Genomic DNA, 24,162 nt, shown 5'->3' on the forward strand with positions numbered 1-24,162 from the left:
CCCAAGTCTCAAGTAATTCTGTACAGATAGCATACCCCCCCCCCCCCCCCCGAGAAAATGTTTCGTGGGTTTTACACGGTTTCACACGATTTTAGTGGCCAGTTAGTTTGGCTTCGCCTCTGCATGTCTGGAAATTTACGACACATTTACGACCTGAATTGATGAATTTTTCACATCCATATCGTCCAGTTTGGGCCAAAAAGAGTCGATAACCATTGGCGATAACCATATAGAGAGAGAGGCCCAGAGATGCCGAGATCTTGTGCGTAAATAGTTGACGCTGATTCCCCTGCACACTCTCTCTCAGCTCTCATTACATGTTGAGTTTTGAGATGAGAAGAAAATAAAAATATTGTGTTGGCAGGCAGACCCTTGCCAATTCATTCAAATAAGTAAAGTATCAATTATTCCTTATCAAAATTTGGTTCACAAGTAAAGAAGACTGACTACTAAGGAATTAATTAATTAATATGGCAGAATAGTGTAATAAATTCATGAAACCAAATTTCTTTTAGAAATTTCATGAACTAAATAAAATTCTATCTGCCTGACGCCTAGCCCCACTAGGTAGCTAGGCGCTCGCTAGCTAGTAGCTCGCTCGCTCGTTCGGGTTCCGTTCGGTGGTGGCAGGCACATAGGCCCTTTTTCCACAGAACTTATCAACCTCTCTACCAGGGCTGCATAACTAGTCACTGTCACTACCCACCCAGCATGATACGCGTTGCATACTGGCTGTGTTTGGAACTCGCGCGTTGCAACCACCTTGATACACAATGCCACACTTGCACAGCATTCCACACCTACCAATCAAGCTTCCGGTCGATGCTGGCAGCCTGGTACTCAAAATCGTCCACTTCGAGAACTTGCATCGGTGACATTCCACGTCGAACCAAACCAATAACGTCGATAGCTTTCCAATAGCTTCCTCCCCATCAACTCCTCTCACTTCCACCTCCTCAAATTCACGCCTCTCACTCTTCCACCTCCTCAAATCCACCTGCTTCAACACCCCCACCCACATTCCACCAACTTTCCCCTCAATGAGTCGACGCTAAAACCAAAATCCTTGTTCCCCTCTCACATTCCTAACCCCCTCACCCTAAATGGTTTGGTTGATGCGCACTGATGCGTGCGTATAAAACAAACCCTATTGAGCCTTACAAAGGTACCTTGCGTTTCCCTATATTATATATATATTGTAGAATGAGTGGGGGAAATATGAATTGGAAGAAATATGGATTTTTGGAAATATGAATGGATTCAGGAGTGCCATTTTTTTTTTTTTGAACTGGGTTCAAAACCCCAACTTTGAACTGGGAACTGGGTTTTTTAATTTTGTCACAATACATTATTTTATGGTCTCAGTAGTCAGATTGGAATATAGTCAAGAATTTATTAAAATAGGCAGTAGCAGTCGCGGCATTCCCATAGGATCTTGAAAAAAGGCATGCTCTGTAGTATTGAATTCGAAAAGATCAAAAGTTGAAGCCGTCTGCTACGCGCACTCTTAATTAGAGAGTGAAGCAATATGGTGAAATTATTTGAAGTAAAATGAAAGAACGATTGGGATGAAGTCGGCGAGTTCAGGATAGATAATTATCTATTACATAACTTACCGGCTAGACAGACAGCCGAGTTAGCTAAGTAAGAAGACGTTGCACCGCTTCGGGTTCGAATCCCGCCGAATCCTATCGAATAGGCATGGACGTTTGATAATACTCATACTTATTAATAAAAAAATAAATAAATAAAACTTCTTCTATCTTATTAGACCTAGAAACAGTATACACTGATTATTTTTATTATACACAGTTTGGGAGAAGATGTGAGCTATTATTATTATTTTCGAAGAAAATAGAAGAATTTTAGATAGAATCTGAAAAAGGCTTGAGTAAAATAGAGAAAATTAAAGACTATTTGAAATGATAAAAACGGTTCCTCCCCATTGATTCATTAAAATAGTCCAGAAAAGGTTTTGTCTATAGTTAGTTTATTAATTGTTATAATAGTTGTTAAAGTTGATTTATATAGTTCATTGTTTTTCTCCTTTGTCTAATAAAAAACATCTTCCTCCAAAACACTTGAAACAAACAAAAAACTTCTCTCAACTTTTGCTGCAATTTTCACTTTTTATTGATAGCGCTGATAGCGCCACTCTGGTAGAGAGAGAGATTTTTTCTCTCCATAACCTGGATTAAAGATGGTTTCAATTGAGGGTCTTTTTTTCATTCACCCACACCCCTTGAATCCCAAAATTTCAACAGGTAGGCAGGCGGTGTGTACTGTCTTCTCATTTCGGAGGGGCCATTGGCAAAGAGGGGGTCATAGAAGGTCATTCACATTTGACTTGTGTCTTTCTTGCACTGAACTCTTCGAATTATTACCAGGCAGGCAGAAAAGCTCAGGCGGATCACGGCCTATACTTACTGTGGGAGAGGGTCGACTATATTGTGAGGTACAGTATATTTGAGAATTGAGACAGATATAGACATAGAGGTATTGTGGAGACAGTAAGTAGTTTTTTAGAAAGAACTAACTGTTCAGTTTACTTGTTAATAAAAACAGTTCATAAAAAAACTAAAAGAACATAAATAAATAATAAACCAACTCTCGATATGTTTGGGTGATCTGCTCGGAACATTTAATTAGAGATAAATAAAAAATAAATTACTACATTATAAATATCATAATTTAAACACACTTTTTTCTATGTATTTTAAATCATCACCTATAATTTAAACATTATATATAATATCACTAATTTAAATAGTGGTAGTCTATTTCTGACAACATCCCAGGGTTTTTTTATTATGAATAAATGTATAAATAAATCTGAAATTCATTCATTTACAAAATAATTATTTTAATGAAAAACCACAGAGATTCAAACCGTCTGTTTCATCTGTGAAAAAAATAAATGTAAAGTACTTTCAAGTAGGCAAGGAAAAAGGTAAACAAAAAAAACCAACAAATTTAGTTAGGTAAAAAGGTAAATCAACTATTAAACTATAAGAAACTATTATTAAACTTCATATTTGTAAACTATAAGGGCTAATATTAGCCCTAAGGGTAGGTAGGTAGGTCCTATGAAAGAAGGATTATTTCTTAAAGTACCTAGATAAAAAATACTGTATTTGAGTATCAGATCTAATCTCAGCGTATCATGCTGGTTTAATTTAAAACCAAACAATCCATCTGTAAAACAATATTAAAAAACTATTCTACCTAGGTAGAGTATTTCAGATTGACCAGAGTATTTTGTTAATTTTTGTGTAGTTGAAGAAGTTGATTGATATTGAATGAAAAATTCAATTTTGTCAAAAACCCATTTTCTGTTTTTTATAAATAAAAAAAAATAAATATAATTCGGTTACCAAATAATAATAATAAATAAATTCAAAGATCACACAATAAGGACAAAATAATACAGCCATGCTGGTTAATTTAAACCAACCCAATCTGTTGAACAATATTAAAAAATTCTCTACATTCTTGACTACCTTGAATGGGGGGGGGGTGTTCTCCATTTTTAACGTTCCACGTTGAGGTAGTTAGTACGCTCGCGCGTTTTTTCCGACTGTTTTTCTCAACGACAACTAGTTAGTTGCTAGAGTTTAGTTATCGCAACTGTTTAAAAATTTATTAAACGGTGAGTGACGACGACGACTGACTTTTTACACACAGTTTGAGCAATTTGGACTTAGCTTGTTTTGCTCGAAAACCGTTGATTTCACTACCAGGCTGACATAACGTGATAGAAGCTGTCCTGTCTCTATACTTGCCAACTCCAGAATCAATGTTCATACCCTATTGTATACCTATGTAGTAGGCATATAGCTGCGAGAGAATGCTATATACAAACGTTAGGAGATGCAGAGCCGAAATTCGAAATGACCTCGGTCACGCTATCTAGAAGTAAAAGTTGAAATTATTTTATACAATGAGGCGGGAAATAATTCATCTTTCAATAGCACAGAGTAATATTATTGAGATGTTATATAATTGATAAGCACTTGTACTTGATGGATGTATTCATATATTTTAAACTTCATATTGCCTTTGGTAATAACCATGCATTTGACATAAACATACGGTAGGCCCCCTACTGTCCAATCTCCAATAACTTTCATAATTATTAGGATATTCCATTTTTATTCGAATTTAATCTATTTTTACTCTACCTAATAATAGTACTGATTCAATCCATTTCAAGATATATTATTAATTTAGTCTATGCGTATAGATGATGAATACTAGTCAAGTTGTATTAAAAAAGAACCGATTTTCCCTCAATAACTATGGTGTCTAATCATATTATGTGGGAGAATTTATATAGGTAATAGAATTATTATAGTACTCTTTTTTCTTCAGGTTTTGAAAAATAAATTTCAAATAAACGCTCTACGAATCAGTAAAACTAATCAGTTTTAGTAATATTATTATAGACTATTATTAAATTTATAGTAAAACGTTTATTTGAAATTTATTTTTTAAAACATGAAGATGGTGTAGAACACTGAAACTAGTTGTTGTAATTTGTATTTTTAATCTATTATTTTATCAATTTAAAAAAAGGGTAGGCCTACTATAATATTATATTTTATAAATAAAATTAATAAGTAGCCCTTAATTCATAAATTTTATGTAGAACTTTTCATCTCGCAATATGAATGAGCCCATGTGATCATTATCTTTATAATATTGCAGCAATTATTATAAATTTCAACAATAACTTGAAATAAATCATACTATAATACCAATTATTATTATCTGCTTAGTATTTCCACCCTCTCAAGTAAAAACCAGTAAGTTTTTACTGGAACATGAGAAATTGGATTGTCATGTTTTATGAGGTGAGAAAGATAAAAAAATCGAATTAGATTGCACCAATAATTTTAAATACACTAAGATGCGTTTACACCAAAGTTATTCACAAATTGTTTATTTTTCCGTCTGTATAAATACTATTAGATTAAACGGAGCTTGACTAGTCGCTCTTTTCGCTCTTTGCACTTTTCACTCAGTCGAAGAGATCAAAAATGGCTAGAACCCGAGGTGAGATTGATAGAGCTAATTCTTCAGCACAACAGAACCTCAATAATATAAAAAATGATCTAATTCACCAGGAAGTTGCTGACGTTGCTGTGACTATTCACGGAATACTTTCTGTGATCTACTGTAGCAAGTACTCTAGTGATGCGATCATTGACTTAGTTCCGGAAATCACATCATTACTGAACAGATAAGATGCTTCTATCAAGGTTAATGATGATTAACAAAATTATATTAGTAATTTGGCTGAAGAGAATACATTTTTAGTGAGTTCTTTGGAGTCGGAGAAAAATAAGAGACGAATTGATTTTGAGGATTCTTTGCAATGTGAAGAGGTAGCGGAGGGCGAAATCAAATCTCTGAGAGTGGAAAATGAAGAGTTGAAAATGAATCTGCTTTTATTAAATAAAGAAGTTCATGACAAGGATGCAATCATTGATCTACTAAAAATTGACTGTGAGAGACTCTTTCTGTCACAAATCATTTGACTGAGAATAAAGAAGTTGGAGATCAGATGAGAGCGATGTCTGTGACTATTGAAACCTTGGAGGCGGACAACAACACTTTAAAGAATGAGAACAGTTTTTTAAGAAGTAGCGCTATTAAATTGAGTAATAAAAATAAGAGCTTCTTGAGTTCCAAATCTAAGAATAATGTTATCAAGCAATCAGGATTTAAACCAAGTCGATCAAGATGTTCAAATTCAAATGTTGATAGTGATGCTGCCGTTGCAGAAGATTGTGAATCCGTGTCCGTCCCAGCATCTCCTAATCTCACAGTGCACCACTACGCCGACAGCCAGGGTAGAGATGTCGGAAGTCAGTTCAGGAGGAAGAGCAACATCAATTTCAACTCGTTTGTGAAGCCAGGAGCCAGGTTTCGTAATGTTGTGCCGGATAGATTGGCGGATTTCGGCAGGAAGGATGTTCTGGTGATTCAGGGTGGTTCTAATGACATCAGCAGAAATGAGGCAAATGAAGTCCTGACAGCTTTACGACAGTGTCTGCCAGCCCTCTATGGAACCAATGTCATCATTTTCTCGATTCCACATCGCTTTGATTTGGCGGACTGGTCGTGTGTGAACAAACTGATCAAAGACACTAATATATCTATGAAAAAAATATGCGATTTGTTTCCAAGTTTGTGGATATAAGTCATTTGGGAAGGAGATTCCATACAACGCACGGACTTCATCTTAATAAGTTTGGCAAAAAGATTATCAGCGATTGTATTGTAAAGTGCGTACAAAGTAATTTCATGATTACAGAATCTACTCCTGCTATTCCACTTTATAGTTCTTTTTTAGTTTAGACCACATAACTTCTAGCTCAAATTTGGTAATTGATAATGTTGTTCCTATTGAAAATCGATATAATCTTAATAATCTCATTGGTGTAAAGCGAATTTGTGATTCTTTAGATAATTGTAATAATCTACTTAGTAACGATCAGTCATCTAATTTAGTTGTTGCTCATTGAAATGTTGAAGGTTTGATTAGTAAATTGGATGAACTCACAAGTTTCAACTGCAAATTTGATGAAGACATATTATGTGTTTCTGAACATTGGTTGGATTCAAATGATCTGACTGAGATTGAAATTGGTGGCTATACATGCATCAGCGCATATTGCAGGCCTACAAGGCAAAGAGGTGGATCTTTGATCTGTGTTAAGTCATCCTTAATTGCAGTTGAAATTCCATATTTGGTTGAATTATCCGTTGAAAGGGTTTGTGAGATTTCAGCTGTGTTGATTGAGCAATATAATGTTATTTGCATTGAAATTTACCGTGTTCCTTTAGGGAGTAATTTTGAGGCTTTCATAGAAACGCTTCTCGGCATGCTTGATGTTTTAAATAGCAATAATAGTACTAATGCTAGCATTATCCTCTGTGGGGATTTCAATGTAAATTTGATGATAGATTCTAACTACAGTATGGTCTTAAAAATTTGCTGTCAAGTTTCAATCTCAATTTAACAATCAATGAAGTTACTAGACCAGGTGAAGCTACTCATTGTGAGGGGGCGTGTATTGACAATATTGCTACATCAATTCATTTTGAAAGAATTATCTCAGCAGAGGTTGAGCCGATGATTGTCTCTGATCATTTTGCTCTAGTGCTTAGCTGCCAACTTGATGTGACTGATCCTACAGCTTCAAAATATTTAATAGGTAATAATAAGTCTAGAAGAATTATCAGACCACTTAATTACACTAATATTGTTAAATTTCAATCAATAATTGCAAGAACTAATTGGTTAGATGTTTATGCAATCAATAGTATATTGAGGATAAATTTTCCCACTTTTTCAATAAATTTCTTTGTATTGCTGATGCAGCTCTTCCCATCAGATGTGTTGAAAGTGGCAGATGTCCTCCAGTAAAATTATTTTGGTACACTGAGGAGATAAAAAATATTAAGGAGCAATGTTTACTTATGTACGACCTCTATAAGATGTCCGGTTCTGCCACTCATAAAAGCATATATAATCAGTTGAAAAGATCTTTTAGAAAAATGGTAAAAAAGGCTAAACTCGATTACAATAATAATCGTATTTTGCGTGCTAAAAACAAGCCAAGGGAATTGTGGTCAATAGTCAGAGAGAATTTGAATAGGAATGAAGTAGCTAAAGGTGATAAAATATCTAGTCATACACCAGATGGTTTCAATGATTTTTTTATTGACGTTTTTCATTATCTTGACAATTACAAAAATTCAATGCCAAACTCTTCAAAACCCTCTTTCTCTTTTCATCTTACTATGTTGAGCAGGTTGATAGTGTAATACTATCCTTAAAGAATAGTGCTTGTCTTGATGTGTATTAGGTACTTGAATTCTTACTTGTTGAAACTGGCTTCTCCCCATATTTGTGAAGTACTGTGCTCTCCTGTTTAATGATTGTATTCTTGATGGCGTTTTTCCTGAATGCTTAAAAATTGTCAAAATAATTCCTCTTTTCAAGAAAGGTTCTGCAAGTGAGTATAATAATTTTAGTTTCATGCAAAGTTTCTCGGTATTACAGTTCAAAGCAATTTAAAATGGGACTTTCACATCAAAATATTATGTGGCAAACTGTCGAAGGGAATTTTTATGTTAAATAGATTAAAGTTCATTGTTGATAAGAGTGTTTTAATTTCAGTGTATTTTGCTTATCTTCATTCCCATTTGTATTATGGTGTTGTTGTCTGGGGTAATGATACGAATGTAAATAAACTATTTGTGTTACAGAAACGAGCAGTAAGGGTCATTGCTAATGTGAATAGTCGTTTTCACTGTGTAGATTTATTAAAAAAATTCAAGATTTTGACAGTACCAGCTATTTACATTCTTGAATGTCTTATGTATGTAAAAATTAATTTAGCAAGTATTTCTGTAAATAGCAACGTTCACAACCATTACACTAGAAATTCTGAATCGCTTAGGGTGAACCAGTGCAATTATGCAAAAACATTGAACTGTTTTAAGGAGTTCGGTATAAGAGCTTATAATAAGCTTCCTGCACATTTAAAAGAGCTAGAAGTTGGTAATTTTAAAAGAGTCATAAAAAAGATGTTAATAGAAATATGTCCATATAGAAAAGAGGAGTTTCTAATTTGAGGGTATTTTGTTTGATGTTTGTATTTTTATTTCTTTGAATGTAGCCTAAATACTTTTATTTACCATGTTTAATCTATGACGATGCTATGCATTTGTATAAATGTTTTCTGCAATAAAGAAATCTTGAATCTTGACAAACACATATGCACATCATGTGTATGATAAGTTATGTTCAATCTAATGAATCTATAAGGACGGAAAAATAAACAATTTGTTAAAAACTTTGGTGTAAACGCAGCTTGAAGGCTGCCATTCATAAAATGCTTTAGATAGGTAACATAACAATGGATTAAAATATTATTTCAAATAAATGTTATATCCTACTGTTTCAACAGCCAATATGTGAACAATACCTTGAATTGTATTATTTTACTATTCAGTCAGCAGAGCAGACCTTTATTGGAAAGTTTTTCTAATAAGATCTATACTAATAGTTACAGTATTTATTATAAAAATATCACAACATTTAAATGTAAATTATAAAACAAGGAATGTCACTGTTCGGTAGCATATTACTGTACTCTAAGGCTCAACTCACACTTACGCGACTCAGGTTGAGAAGAGACTCGACTCTAGTCGAGAGCATGTGTTTCCAAATGGTGACACTCAGATCAGTCGATTCTTGTCTCCGCGACGACACCCATTTAAAAACACATGCTAGAGTCGAGTCTCTTCTCGACCTGAGTCGCGTAAGTGTGAATTGAGCCTATATTTAGGCTTTAGTCCAATTAGTTCTTAGCTTTTAGAAGGCAGCCGAAAACTCGAGTTCAATTTTCCATAATAATAAAGGATGAATATTTCAATAAAGAAACTAGAGACACTTTTAAATATTTATTAAAATAATATAGGGTAAGTCAACAGCTAAACAATTATTACAAATAATTTCTGATATTATTATAAATTCTTATTATAAATTCTGAAACATGAACTACAATTGATAATATCAAATCACAATACCTGTACTAAAAATCTAATATAAACAAAATTAACTAGTTTTATAATTTTAAAGTAATTTGCTACATCAAAGAAAATAGTTTCAGAAATTTCAAGTTGTTTGGTTCAAATTTCAATATACTTTATTTTATTTAATCTAGCCTATTTATAAATGGACAAACAATATTCTCAATATTACAATTTCACCTATATTTCTTATAAATTGAAATATGATACATGTTTTGAAAAAATATTTCAATATTATTTGAAGCAAGCCAATGAATAGGATATTCAATATTTTGAAATTGCTTTCACTTTATAAAGGGACAAATTGTAGGTAGTAAATAATTACAATACAATATTCTTATAGAAAGTGACAATGGCAAAGAAAATAACTACTAGTTCTTCAGTATAAACATCAATTAATTTCTGTTATGTTTTATGTATTATTATTCTTTAAAACATTTGGAATAAACAGGTAAGGTTTCATAAAACTGAGAATAGAAAGCTTGTACCTAGATTATAAATGTAACAATGCGAGTCTTACAAGATGAACATTTTTATCACACTCTCCAAGTCCCCGGTATTTACACATGTAAATAACACGTTATCTTCATAGATAAAAAAATCTTCTGTTTGAAAAGCAATTCCAGTTGCGAAATTTTTATCAAGAAAAGCACTTGCAAAAATCACAGTGTAATCTCATTGGAGTAGTTGGTTGCTCATAAAAGCAGTATTTTACTCATTCATTAGATAAAAGCCTTGGGTCTTAAGTATAACAATGTACAGTACAAAAATTACACCTTTATTTGTTAATGCTGACCAAAGAGGCTGTACAATAAAGTAGACACATTGGCGTTAGATCAGCGTACATATTTGAAGATCCGTCATTAAGGGGTCTTTTTATTACCCACTTACATAAATAAAACCCTCTTAACGAATATTATTCAGCAATTATTTTGAAATAAAAATGTATTATTTACATATTAGTTTGTTAATTTATATCTTATAAGTTTATCAGCTGCGCCTCTTTTTAATCTGGATCTTCAGTATTATTTATTTTTGTCAAGTGTTTTATACAACCTCTTTGATATCAAATGTACAGAATATTTGAGAACAAAATAAATTGAATATTAATAACAATCACTACAGATATTTTACTGTTATTTGGTTATGAATTGATATGACTAGAATATTAGCAGTGGGATAATATATAAAATGTTGAACAACGTTAATAATAATATTGTTAGTAACAGTAGCCTATTAACTCACAAATTTACAATAATATCTATTAAAATTAGTCGAGCAAAGATAATTTCCGTAGATTATGTAAATTTTGTTTCCTTTCTTTGTATTCTTGATCAGATTCTTATTTATTTTCACTGTATGGCTATCATTCGCTTCACTTACTAATAAAAGCATATTTTCTTTTCAGATTTATGTCATAGCTTGGGTTATTTCCCGCTCTAAATCTCGTCTATCAATCATTCAAATTAATGTTATTTACATCCAGGAAAACTATTATATCCATCATATAAATTAATAGAAATTACCCAATCCACACTAAACTCAATACTCTACCAACATCATCATTTTCAATTATTTTAGAAAATTATTTTAATTACTCATATGAAAATGAATCATAGTTCATAAGCTTTGAATACAATCTATATTTTCATTGTGAAAACACAATTATTGATGATATAATTTGGGAATAAAACACAAGATTAATGATGTGAAAAAATGATGTAATTCCATAAATTGACTTGGTATTCTGAACGAATTGATAGGATAAACAATTCTTCGATAATGAAGATCTTTTCCTAGCATTAGGAAAACCTATTCCAAAATTTCATATTTAATTATTTTTAAAAATATACACTTCCTTAACAAGTAGATTTCCGCCTCTGAATCCCATTTATATAAAGTTCAAAATTGAATTGAAATATTTTACAGATTATTTTACTATTACTAATTATTGTACCTATTATTATCATGATTACTCTAAAACATGGCGTTATCAATTTTCAGCTAATAAGGACAAATCAACAGAAAATATTGGTTTAAATAATGGTCGACAATAACTCTCAATACATCAATCCACTTACACCAGAAATCAACACAACTAATGATGAACATATAGAATTTCTTTGACAACGAATGATTGACAAAGTGAATTAATTTTTTTAAACTAGGTAATGAAAATACATCAATCACTGATATAGAAATCAAATTATCTGCAATTCTAATATTATACAACAATATATCACATTAACTAAGATACGCGTGAATTCATTAATTTACATAATTTAATTTCAAATGAAAAACGTGATAAAAAACATGAATATTATGCATAGTTTGGTGTAAAACTTAGTTGGAAAAAGAACAGAAAAATAACATTAGTAGAGCACCAGTTTTCATTTTTTTCATTAAATTATTCCTACAACAATACTCTACGCAAATTCAAAGATTTATTCATTGAATTTGCCCTTCTTTATAATTGATGAAATAATAGGATGATTGTTAATTAACATAAATCAATAGTTCTATGGAAATAATTTACAATTTATAAGATAAAACGGTATCCTTTCTTATAAATTATAGAATAATATACCAGTGCCAGAAGTAGAAAAATCAAAACAATGCACTTTTGTTCTATTATTCATTTTCCTTGAAAAGTTTCAAGTTTTTGTAACTCATATCAAATCATAGAACAAAATGATATATATTTATCTAATCAAACCAAGTTATGCAAAATTGTTCAAAACATAGATTTCTTATCTCATTTCACCTCAAATCGACAAAAATATCTCAAAACCGTTAAGTTCTTTGAAATGCTAGAGTTTATGTTTATAATAAACACGTGTATACTTTTATAAGCCTTGAAAGAAAATGATTTGCGCATGATTACAATCTTATCGAAAGCCTTAAATTCAATGTAAGGCACTTTTAAAGTTCTTTCAACTTTTATTGTGATAGAAAATAAACAATGTAAAATGGTAAAATTTTAAATTTCATACCCAACATAGTTCCTCTTCTCATTAAAAATTATCAATAGATAAAATGAATTTGTGGGAATAGTAAAACACCCACAATACATTATAATAATATGAAATGGTATCAACATATTATAATATAAATATCAATTTATATTAACTATGCTAATATATATTAATAACAAGAGATTAGCTGCAAGATAGAAATATCTGAGTACCTATTAATATACGGAAAAATAGAATACCAATTTTCACACAATAGATAGAAAATAATGAAAAATAACATTTTAATATTATTCCTGCCTTAAAGCAGGAGTTAAACTTTCTTGAGTTTGTTAAACCATAAAGAATAAATAAATTCGACCAAGACCAAATTGTGTTTTAAATAGTTTAGTACAATATTAATGTATTTTAAGACATTAAAGATTTGAATTTTATTTTAATATGAAAGTTATCTTCATCTCATTTCTAAAGACTAACTTTTGAAGTTCTAAATAACGTTTTGGTCACTTTTTTAGAACTGTTGTAAATAATCTTTAAATTTTAGAAGTATCTCTAAAATCTAGTAGCAGTTCAACAAATGTAAGCAATCATTGCTATAAACTGCACACTCGACAGTTTAAAATTGAGTTTTCTAAAGTGAAGTTTAAAATTCACTAGAATTTTGCAGATCAATGAAGATTTTTGTCCCAAATCATTGGATAAACATTACAGTATAATAGCTATCTTATTGTTACTGTAAAAGCTATTATTAATAGACATTAGTTGGATGTTGACTCTCATGTACCTCTCTCATTTTTTGATGAATAATAATCATGAATTTATCCACAATCATAACTTACTGGAGCGGCGAAGGTAGGATAGAAGGTAGAAGAATGCGGGGACATTTAGATACACGCATTATTTCAACACTCTCAGCTACACTCTACCTTCACTGCTCCTCTATGTTTTGAATCTAATAAAGTCATAATCTGGCTCATGCCCGATTTCAGCAAGCTCAGTTAGATTTGATCATGGTCAAGCCGGGTATACTTTTCAAGTGTGCACTGGATTTATCGCCTTAGAAACCATTTTATGATCCAGTGCACTCGCTGTAAACAAGTTTTCAATTGAATTCAATTCAAAACGGTACCTTATTTTTGACCACGTAATGCCGTGACCGAGCTTGCTGAAACTGGTCATTGGGCGCCTGAAGCTTGATTCCTTCATATCAGTATCAGTAGAAGTGTTCGGCACAGTGAAAATATAATCTCCATGAGTCCTGATTGGACTATTCACACTCAACACGGCCGAGCGAGTGAATAGTCCCATTGGAAGTTATAGGGATAATATTTTCACTGTACCACTGACACGTGGGAATCCAGTTTAAGGCGACTAATCAAGTCACAAACCGACTCCAATTTACACTATCGATGCAGATTCCAACGGGAGGGGCTCAGTTCCTCTTGATATCAGTTCATCTAGTGCCTATTTTTACCAGTTCGTGTGAAACCGAAACAAGTGGGAAGTTAAGCCGTTTAGTTAGTAGAATCTCACAGAATTACGACAACTCAAAAGGATATTTTTAGTATGTTTCAAAGGTAAAATGGGTGGTTAAAGGGTTGGGTTTTCAATAATTAATTCAATGAGAGCTAATTATGTTAAAAAGGTAAAATAGTAGGTTACAGGGTTGGGTTTTTAATAATAATTAATTCGAATAAACAATGAAAGCTATATAAATAGAACTAAGGACTTCTGTTATTGAATAATTATATTTACCGAAGAACTAAATAGCAAAAGGAAAACTGTCATAAAAACAGATTAGATTTCTGCTTTTAGATGGCAATATGCTGGTATTATGAGAAAAATATTACTAATATATATAAGTGGTTTTATTCTTTATTTTGTGAATTTAAAGTTTGTTTCATGTTTTTACAAAAGTTTTACTATCACTCTATCTAAATTTAAAATTGTTTGTTTTATTCTAATCTATATTCTCAGATTGTGATTTGGTGTAGAAAATTGAAATGGACATAGCCTATGTATAATATTCGGATAATTTGAAACTAAATTAGGAAATTGAAGAAGTTTTGGCAATAGCCCGTTTTTCTTTTGCGATCATTGTATTGTTTGTGCTAACCTAATAAATAAATATCATTCGATAGCATACAGTATATAAATAAATATCATTCGATAGCATACAGTATCCATTGAACTTTTTGAAAGCAACAGTAACTAGCCGAACTAGCCGAAATTTTGAGAAACTGATACGCTCCCAGACAGCTGATTCGAGATCAACTGGAATATCATTCGAATATAATATGATACTGTATCCACTGGACTTCCTGAAAGCAACGGGAACTAGCCGAACTGAAATTTCGAGAAACTGATACCCTCCCAAACAGCTGATCCGAGATCAACTGAGATATTATTCGAATATTTATGATACTATATCCACTGGAATTTTTGAAAGCAACGGGAATAGACGAAGTGAAATTTCGAGAAACTGAGACCCTCCCAAACAGCTGATTCGAAATCAACTGGAATATCATGATACTTTATCCACTGGACTTTCTAAAAGCAACGGGAACTAGCCGAACTGAAATTTCGAGAAACTGAGACCCTCCCAGACAGCTGATTCGAGATCAACTAAAATGAATGTCACCCACTCTACCCAAATCAGGTCTGACTATCACTCTTAGCCTTGGCTGGACACAGCTTATTGATAAGACTATCAATCATATCGCCATCCACCAGTCCGATAAACTTGTCAATGACCAGTCCATTCCTGATAGCGATGACAGCCGGCACAGCTTTCACCTCGAAAGTGTGCACCAGTTCGGCGCACTTCTCCACATCCACTGTTGCCAGATTTATGTCGTCGCGCGTCTCGATCAGTTCGTTCAATTTGGGCGTGAGGATATGGCACGGTTCACACCACTCGGCGTGGAAGTTGACGATGACCGGCACCGAGCTGTTCATCACGTTTTGCACGAAATGGTCGTTGTCGTTGATTGTGAACGACTTTTGAGTGGCTCCCGCCAGATGGATGCTACGCCTCGACGCCAGACGCCTGCAGACCGCCAACATTTTCAACCCAGTTGCCCTACAACACAACACAATATTTTTTATTTCACATAAAAACAAATACTACGTATTTATAAAAACTTAGCACATAATAAAACTAAGTAAGAAGATATGGAGTGATCCATGGTCTAGTGGATAGTGCTTGCGTAGCCAGTGAGCATAGAATGTTACATTCTATAATTACTGTGCGTAGTAGCAGCCTAAAGATCCCGGTTCGAACCCGCTCATAGCAAAAAAATCTGTTGTGGCGCACTCACACAACTTTCCTTGCCGTTATGAGAATTTATCACCTGATGCTAGTGTTCACGCGCATCTCAAGTCTACTTATAAACAAATATACTGTTGGAGCCAGCTGGTGACAGGGCAATAACGCTGGAGACACACATGAGGTCTGCTATCTCTTCATAGTGAATGATTTAATAGAATCAACAGTTGCCAATAGTTTGCAATTGAATAATCACATTTTCTCGAATTTCGCGAGATTCAAAAACGAACATACCTGTCAAATTTCATGAAAATCTATTGCTGCGTTTTGCTGTAAATGTGCAGCATATAAACATTTAAACATAAAGAGAAATGCAAAACCATCGACTTGAATCTTAGACCTCACTTTGCTCGGTCAATTATTATTGTTATAAGAAGAAGATATCCTATGGTGTAGTTGGTTCCGAATTTCATGCCGATTTTTGATCACTTAAGCCGTTTACTGTCGACTATTATCTATTATTGCTGGTTTGGCCGGGTGAGAGTATGAGAACGGCACATAATAAGAGTTAAATAGCGTCACATAGCTTCACGAAAAGAACTACTAGGACCATCGACTTGATTTAATAGTGAAATTTGGAACATTAAGGCCCTATACCATGGATATCTTCTTGTGCTACCTTTTCTCCATGATAACACTCTTTTCACTGATTATAATTTGATTCATTCATATGATTTGCATAATATTATTTATTGTAAAATATAAAAATAGATAATAAAAAATCTATAGTGAGATTGACGTTATAAAGTCGGTGAGTGATAGAACGGCAGAGTTTCCAATTATCTGTTACAATTAATTAAATGACAGCTGTACTCATATATGAGGTGATCTGTGTGTGTGTAAGGCTCAAAACATAGTGGAGCGGAGAAGATAGAGTAGCGTTAAACGTGTTGAAAGCAGAACAGAGTTGATAGTGTGAATGCATATGCATAATACATGATAACTCATCTATTTATATATTACTATTGTTATCTTTTAATATTTGTTAATTCCAATTTAGTTGCTAGAAGTAGTAGTCCTGGTGAGAAATATCTTTTTCCTACAGTTACGTTGAAAAGTGGCCATTGCTGCACTGATTACAGAACGCAAAGAATCACTTTTCCGCTCTAGTGCGGGAAAAATTTTTCTGCACTCCAGATTTGCAACATGGCAACGAAAAATACTTAGTAGGTTATATGGAGCAACAGTGCAGCAAAATCAAAATGAAGTTGGTAACAGTGACTGCTGTGGCTGCTATAGTGAGCAGAGCTGCAACGAAGCACAACGCGCTAATTATTATTCATTATATATTATAACCAAGGACAACGAGGACTTTAGGATTTTAGGATTAAGGTTTTTATCAATAATAAAATTACACAGAAAAACATTTGATGCATTTCAGGCAATTTTACCCATAATTACCCACTTTTCATATTCAATGGTAACTGTAGGAAAAACTTAATGTGAAATACGTGCGCAAAGTTCCTCTGCTGCACTCAAGAAACCATTCCGCCCTCGCCTACGGCTCGGGCGTAAACGTTTCTTTCGGTGCAGCAAACTGTCACTTTGCGCACTAGTTGCACAAATAACTAATTTATATTTAACCCATTATTATATTAGGGAAAAATAGATTACAATAAAAAATTAAGAAAAAAAATGAAATATTTTGCTTACCGATCACAGCAAAGTAGAGCTGCCGAATATTTTCGAGAGATAGTTGGTTGTTGTTAGAAGTTGAGGTCAGGTTGTCTCAGATAGCCCAGGTCTCAGATGGTCCAGCCCTTGATTTGGCGAGCGTGCAGGGGCTGCATTACACTCTCAACAAGCAGTAGACAGGCAGCAACCACAGTGCACAATGCTAGCACTACGACCAGAATCACCCGCCACACGAAGAGGTAGTCGTATACCTACAACAAATCATCAACAAAATTTACTATGATATATATAGAATACGATAGATTGATGTCATTTTTACACTTTGAAACATCACAAGCGATGTGGGGGCGGAGATGAGGTCATAATAGCGGAGTGAGATGGTCTTGATAAATATATAATGTATCAATAAGTGAATGATTCAGATGATTGAAAAACGAAGAAATTACTGAATGATTATAGTTAGATTTACGTTATTGATTCAGTGGAAATTATAGAAAAGCATTGTTGCCTAATTTCCTTTTCTATAGCTTTCTACAGTAACTTACATAGCTGAGAGCCTGTTTTTTGATGTAATATGAATTGTTGGTTCTTCTGAATAATGTCAATTATATCTCTATTACATCAAAAATGTACTGTTAAACTATTAGATATGTCATTAAGGCTCTACTGGAATTTGTCTGTAAGAATTTCTATGTTTGTATCGAATAAATAAATGAATGGTATTCAGGGGATGAGGAGAATAAAAGGGAATAAGAAATACGAGAGGGAGAAGAATTAAAATAATGATGATAAGAAAGAAACAGAATTAAGAAATAAAAGAATAAGAAATAACGATATAATGAGAAACAAGAAGAGGAGTACAGTAGAAAAAGTGTGAGAAGAATATATTATTATTGTGATGAAGAAAGATGAAGAATAGAGAGGCAATGACGACGAGAAAAGAAAAAGGCAAGGGTGAAAGAGAAGATATATAGTATGGTTCCCTGTCAGCTAGACTAATTAAAAAACAATAGAGCAAAAAATAGTACTCACGTCAATATTTTAAAATACACAGAGATGGTTGAAAAGTATAAATAGTTTAGAAAGTAAGCTATAAAGATGAAGTTAGGAAAAGAAGAGAAGACAATGAATAAAGAAATTCAAGTAGCCTAACTGAAATAAATAAGGGTGCGTGAGTTCAAACTTAAGAAATTTAAAAGAAGGAATTCTGGTGCATCATTTTAAAACAGTTTAAATAGGAAATGTTGTCAAAATATTATCAGAATAAACATGTCATACAACTCTGCTTAAATACAAAAAACAAAACACAATAGTGATGCTGCAGAAGAAAAATCCACTTCAAGAGGAAAAAACACTTAAAAAGAGGAGACCTCTTAGACCCCACATATCAAGGAGTGTCTGTGGCATAATAATGGCTCTTATCTAAACGACCCTTACTTCAAAACTGCACCCCTTAATGTCAAGCAGTACTTTTGTCCAACAACTCTCTCTACTATGTTCCTGTCTGAATGTGAGTCACTGAATTCATATAGTAAGGTCCAAGTTATAATGACAGTATTTTATCAGCATTGCTGTTGCTATCCTTGTCTATCATTTGACAACGCAGATAGCGCTATCTTTTCCTAGCTCCGCAACGTAGCCTGACCGTTTTCAACAATGTAGAAAAAAAATATCATATAGAAATACATCAAACATTCAAATTTAATCAAATAAAATCAAATTTCTTGCCAAATTCATATAAATAATTCAAAAATACATGGAAAACAAAATTCAGTTTCATATAGGCCTATTAGAAATTTACTAACAAAATTATAAAAGCTTTTATTGAAACTAAATAATAATCTAATATATAATATTGGCGTTGCCAGCAAAACAAAGTTTGTGCCCTAGCAACGAGCATTCAGTAAGCACTCCAATTAGAGAGAAAAAGAAAAAAGTAACTGTATGAAACAAAAAATAGCATACACTTTCAAAAAAAAAAACACGATAGTGGAATAGTTTATAGCATAAACATAAACAAAATATACTATGATATATATAGAATACGATAGATTGATGTCATTTTTACACTTTGAAACATCACAAGCGATGTGGGGGCGGAGATGAGGTCATAATAGCGGAGTGAGATGGTCTTGATAAATATATAATGTATCAATAAGTGAATGATTCAGATGATTGAAAAACGAAGAAATTACTGAATGATTATAGTTAGATTTACGTTATTGATTCAGTGGAAATTATAGAAAAGCATTGTTGCCTAATTTCCTTTTCTATAGCTTTCTACAGTAACTTACATAGCTGAGAGCCTGTTTTTTTATGTAATTTGAATTGTTGGTTCTTCTGAATAATGTCAATTATATCTCTATTACATCAAAAATGTACTGTTAAACTATTAGATATGTCATTAAGGTTCGAACTGGAATTTATCTGTGAGCCTTTCTATGTTTGTATCGAATAAATAAATGAATGGGATTAAGGGGATGAGGAGAATGAAAGGGAAGAAGAAATACGAGAGGAAGAAGAATTAAAAGAATAATGATAAAAAAGAAACAGAATTAATAAATAAAAGAATAAGAAATAACGATATAATGAGAAACAAGAAGAGAAGTACAGTAGAAAAAGTGTGAGAAGAATATATTATTATTGTGATGAAGAATAGAGAGGCAAGGAAGACGAGAAAGAAAAGGGCAAGGATGAAAGAGAAGAGAAGACAATGAATAGAGAAATTTAAGTAGTCTAACTGAAATAAATAAGGGTGCGTGAGTTCAAACTTAAGAAAATTTAAAAGAAGGAATTCTGGTGCATCATTTTAGAACAGTTTAAAGAGGAAATGTTGTCAAAATATGAAAAAAAATAAACATGTCGTACAACTCCGCTTAAATACAAGAAACAAAACACAATAGTGATGTTGCAGAAGAAAAATCCACTTCAAAAGGAAAAAAACACTTAAAAAGAGGAGACCTCTCAGACCCCACAGATCAAGGAGTGGCTGTGGCATAATAATGGCTCTTATCTAAACAACCCTTACTTCAAAACTGCACCCCTTAATGTCAAGCAGTACTTTTGTCCAACAACTCTCTCTACTATGTTGCTATCTAGAAAGCATAGTCACTGAATTCATATAGTAAGGTCCAAGTTATAATGACAGTATTTTATCAGCATTGCTGTTGCTATCCTTGTCTATCATTTGACAACGCAGATAGCGCTATCTTTTCCTAGCTCCGCAACGTAGCCTGACCGTTTTCAACAATGTAGAAAAAAAATATCATATAGAAATACATCAAACATTCAAATTTAATCAAATAAAATCAAATTTCTTGCCAAATTCATATAAATAATTCAAAAATACATGGAAAACAAAATTCAGTTTCATATAGGCCTATTAGAAATTTACTAACAAAATTATAAAAGCTTTTATTGAAACTAAATAATAATCTAATATATAATATTGGCGTTGCCAGCAAAACAAAGTTTGTGCCCTAGCAACGAGCATTCAGTAAGCACTCCAATTAGAGAGAAAAAGAAAAAAGTAACTGTATGAAACAAAAAATAGCATACACTTTCAAAAAAAAAAACACGATAGTGGAATAGTTTATAGCATAAACATAAACAAAATATAATTCGTTATTAAACAAATATTCATTTTGATGTATCAAAAATTTGAAATACAGTACAGGATAACATTATATAAATTGAATTCAGTCTGAGAGACAACTTTCAGGTAGCAAAGGGGGAAATAATTAAATAAAACATGGAAATGAAGAATTTATAAATGCCTAGAATTAAAATATTTTGACTACAACATTTTCGGTCTTGATCCAGTTCTCAATTTTCGTTTCAAGTGCTTTTGAGGGTTTTATTTTTATAAAATGTTCTGGAATAATATTTATTAGTTTATTTAATGTGTAGTTGAGTTGTCTTCTGAAATTATAGTAAAGTCACTTCGAGGAACAATATATCTATTTGCAGATCTGAAAATATAATTAGTTTGATGCCGTGTGAAGATATCTGTATGATTGCTGATATATTTAATGAGATTTCTAATATATAGCTGTCTGACTGTCATAACTCCAAATTCCAGAAAAAGTTGGTGACTAAGATATCGTCTGTACACTCTCAAGCTGCCTATCGAATATCCTTTTGAATAACATTCAATTTTTTTAAATGTGCATTGAATCGCACCACCCCACACCCTAATTCCATACTGGAAGACTGACTGAGCATTATACTAGGTACGGTATACCATTTTACTTAAACCTTTGTCTTTGAGTAATCATTGCAAAATACATTTTCTTGGCAAATAAAGTATGATTTATCATTTTAAACAAAAATGAACAAGTTAATATTGGATCAGATATACCGATACCGCATCAGCTATCCTCTATAGAAGGCAGTGAAAAGGCAGAGAATCGGCAACGCTGTTCTTCTATCTTTCTCCACTGTCATTATAATGTAGACCTTACTATAGAAACCACTTTAGATCCTTAATCACTCCTACCGTCAATTTGTCTTTGAATAGATATAAGTTATTCAGCCGTTTTCAAACTTTTACTTAAATTTTATCAACTAGAGTAGTTATAAAGTAGAATAATATATTTAGTAGCTTATTAAAATACTTACTTTATGTATGGATTGCTCCTCACTCTGGGGTCCTCTAGGCAGAAGTAAGAGAACTAGCATAACAAGTATAGCCACTGAAACGGCAATTGGCCCAATATTTCTGTGAGTTCTCAGTGATATGCAGCAAAGACATAGAGCTGATGACCAGACTAACACCAGAATAAACGTTCCTACTCCGGTGCCAAATAACAGGGTGGTCATGACGACCTGAAAAAGGGAAAGTTAGATAAAAATTCCCTCATGATGGATTGGCATTACCTTCATTATCGGGATTAAAGTGGTGATTCACAATAATGTTTACACGCTATGGTGACTCCCAATGTTTACACTCTATGCTGACTCACATTCTATGTTTAGATAGAAACCACCAATATCATTGATAGATAGATAAGCCTACAATATCATTCTCATCTATGAATGAATAATAATCATCAGAGTAATTTGTCTGCAATTGTAAAGTTTTAGATTACCGGGTAACTTATAGGACGTGATATCTCTAGAACTAGAAGCTTATCTTCTTTATAATTTAAGTATCAAATCTATGATGACATAATTTGATAAATTCTGTATGTTATTTGTTTATTGAAAGGTTTCTTGGTATCCAGAGGTACAATCAAATTGGGGTTTCTAGTCTAATGGCTTCAAATGTCTGAATTTAAAGTATTTTAAAACTATAACTATAATATTACAGACAATCACTCTCTTTATATCAAACACGACTAGTTCTGGCAATAATTCTATTAGCCTATATCAGTAACCTTTCAAAATGCAAGATAATTTGTATTTTTCAAATCTGGAAATATTTTGGCATATTGTTCACAGAGGTATAAGAACCCAAAATTTTACGGTACCTACAATACAATTACGCCGACTATATTACTTGAACTTGGGCTGTTTAAATCCAAAATTTTCATAAAACATTTGAAAATCAGCTTATTATTTTGACCATTTTGTAATGGAACTACCTACTTAAGGTTAGGATTTCCCATAACCAATAATAAACTGTAAAATTACTGACAGATAGGTAGCACACATTTATATTGACAAATAATAAAGAATCATAATTCTAATGCAGGTGTCTACACCAGTCAAATGCTAATATTGGTAATAAAATCTCCAGGTCAAGGTATAAAAACAAATGAAGGACAGGACAAGGCATCATTTGAACAAAATCACAAATAAATGTATTACCATACCTGCAATCTATTCTAAAGTATTTCATGATCACAGCTTTGTTGAAACAAGATGTATTACAAACAATAATTATTGGATCTATTCAGTATTCATCAATATTTATAATGTTCTATTTTGGTAGACGACGTTATCACTAGAAACTTACTTGGTTGAAAGTTGAAGCAAAACTGAAGAGCTAACCTTCAACAAATAAGCCCTAGCGGCTGTAATTCGTACTAAACATAACAACCACACGTATTTGAAATTCCGCTTCAATCAACTAATTATAAAATGAAATGCGTCATTTAATTTGACAATGTGTTGGCTTCATTATTGAAAATTGGCAGTTCAACAGTCAACAATGAGGCCAATAGGAAATGTTTTGGCCGTTTCCATGGCAACCAGAATGTGACGTTCACTTTGAAAGCAACAATTCTTTTTGACGCTGCTGGAATTTTGTTAAAATTGAATTATTTCGCAAGTTGTAATGATATACGAATAGAAAATATTGATGTTACATTGTTAATAATAACTGAGGTTCCATGTTAATTATACAATAATAAAGGCTTGTTCCACCTAGGTTTCACCATTACAATATTGAATAATGCAATATTCTCTTTCATTAACAATATTCTAGTATATTGTTCAGTTATTTCTAATACAGTCATTAAATTTCTCATTAGCTAATGGACTTTCCAAGTGAATAGAACGATTCTGATATCCAATTAGTAAATTACAATTCTAATTTAATATGAATACTTTTTGTTCATATTAGAAGATACATTTTTGATACTTCCAGTAATAGATCAATGAATAGCCTAATGA

General features: G+C 32.5%; 1 protein-coding gene across 2 annotated transcripts; it reads right to left on the reverse strand.

The window, feature by feature from the left end:
- Positions 1-10,243: 10,243 nt before the first annotated feature.
- LOC111058869 (thioredoxin, mitochondrial) lies at positions 10,244-23,655 on the reverse strand. 2 transcript variants are annotated; one of them, XM_039438517.1, is made up of 4 exons: positions 23,504-23,655; positions 22,165-22,371; positions 17,563-17,795; positions 10,244-15,663 (listed from the first exon to the last, which is right to left on the reverse strand). In XM_039438517.1, the coding sequence occupies exon 4, from the start codon at positions 15,645-15,647 to the stop codon at positions 15,237-15,239; it is 411 nt and encodes a 136-aa protein (XP_039294451.1). In that variant the 5' UTR covers positions 15,648-15,663; positions 17,563-17,795; positions 22,165-22,371; positions 23,504-23,655; the 3' UTR covers positions 10,244-15,236. The 2 variants fall into 2 exon arrangements, with proteins under 2 accessions (XP_039294451.1, XP_039294449.1); XM_039438515.1 differs by having other exon boundaries at positions 23,361-23,645.
- Between the last annotated feature and the right edge of the window lie 507 nt (positions 23,656-24,162).

Source organism: Nilaparvata lugens, chromosome 11, assembly GCF_014356525.2.
Source record: "Nilaparvata lugens isolate BPH chromosome 11, ASM1435652v1, whole genome shotgun sequence".
In the NCBI taxonomy this organism is placed as follows: Eukaryota; Metazoa; Arthropoda; class Insecta; order Hemiptera; family Delphacidae; genus Nilaparvata; species Nilaparvata lugens.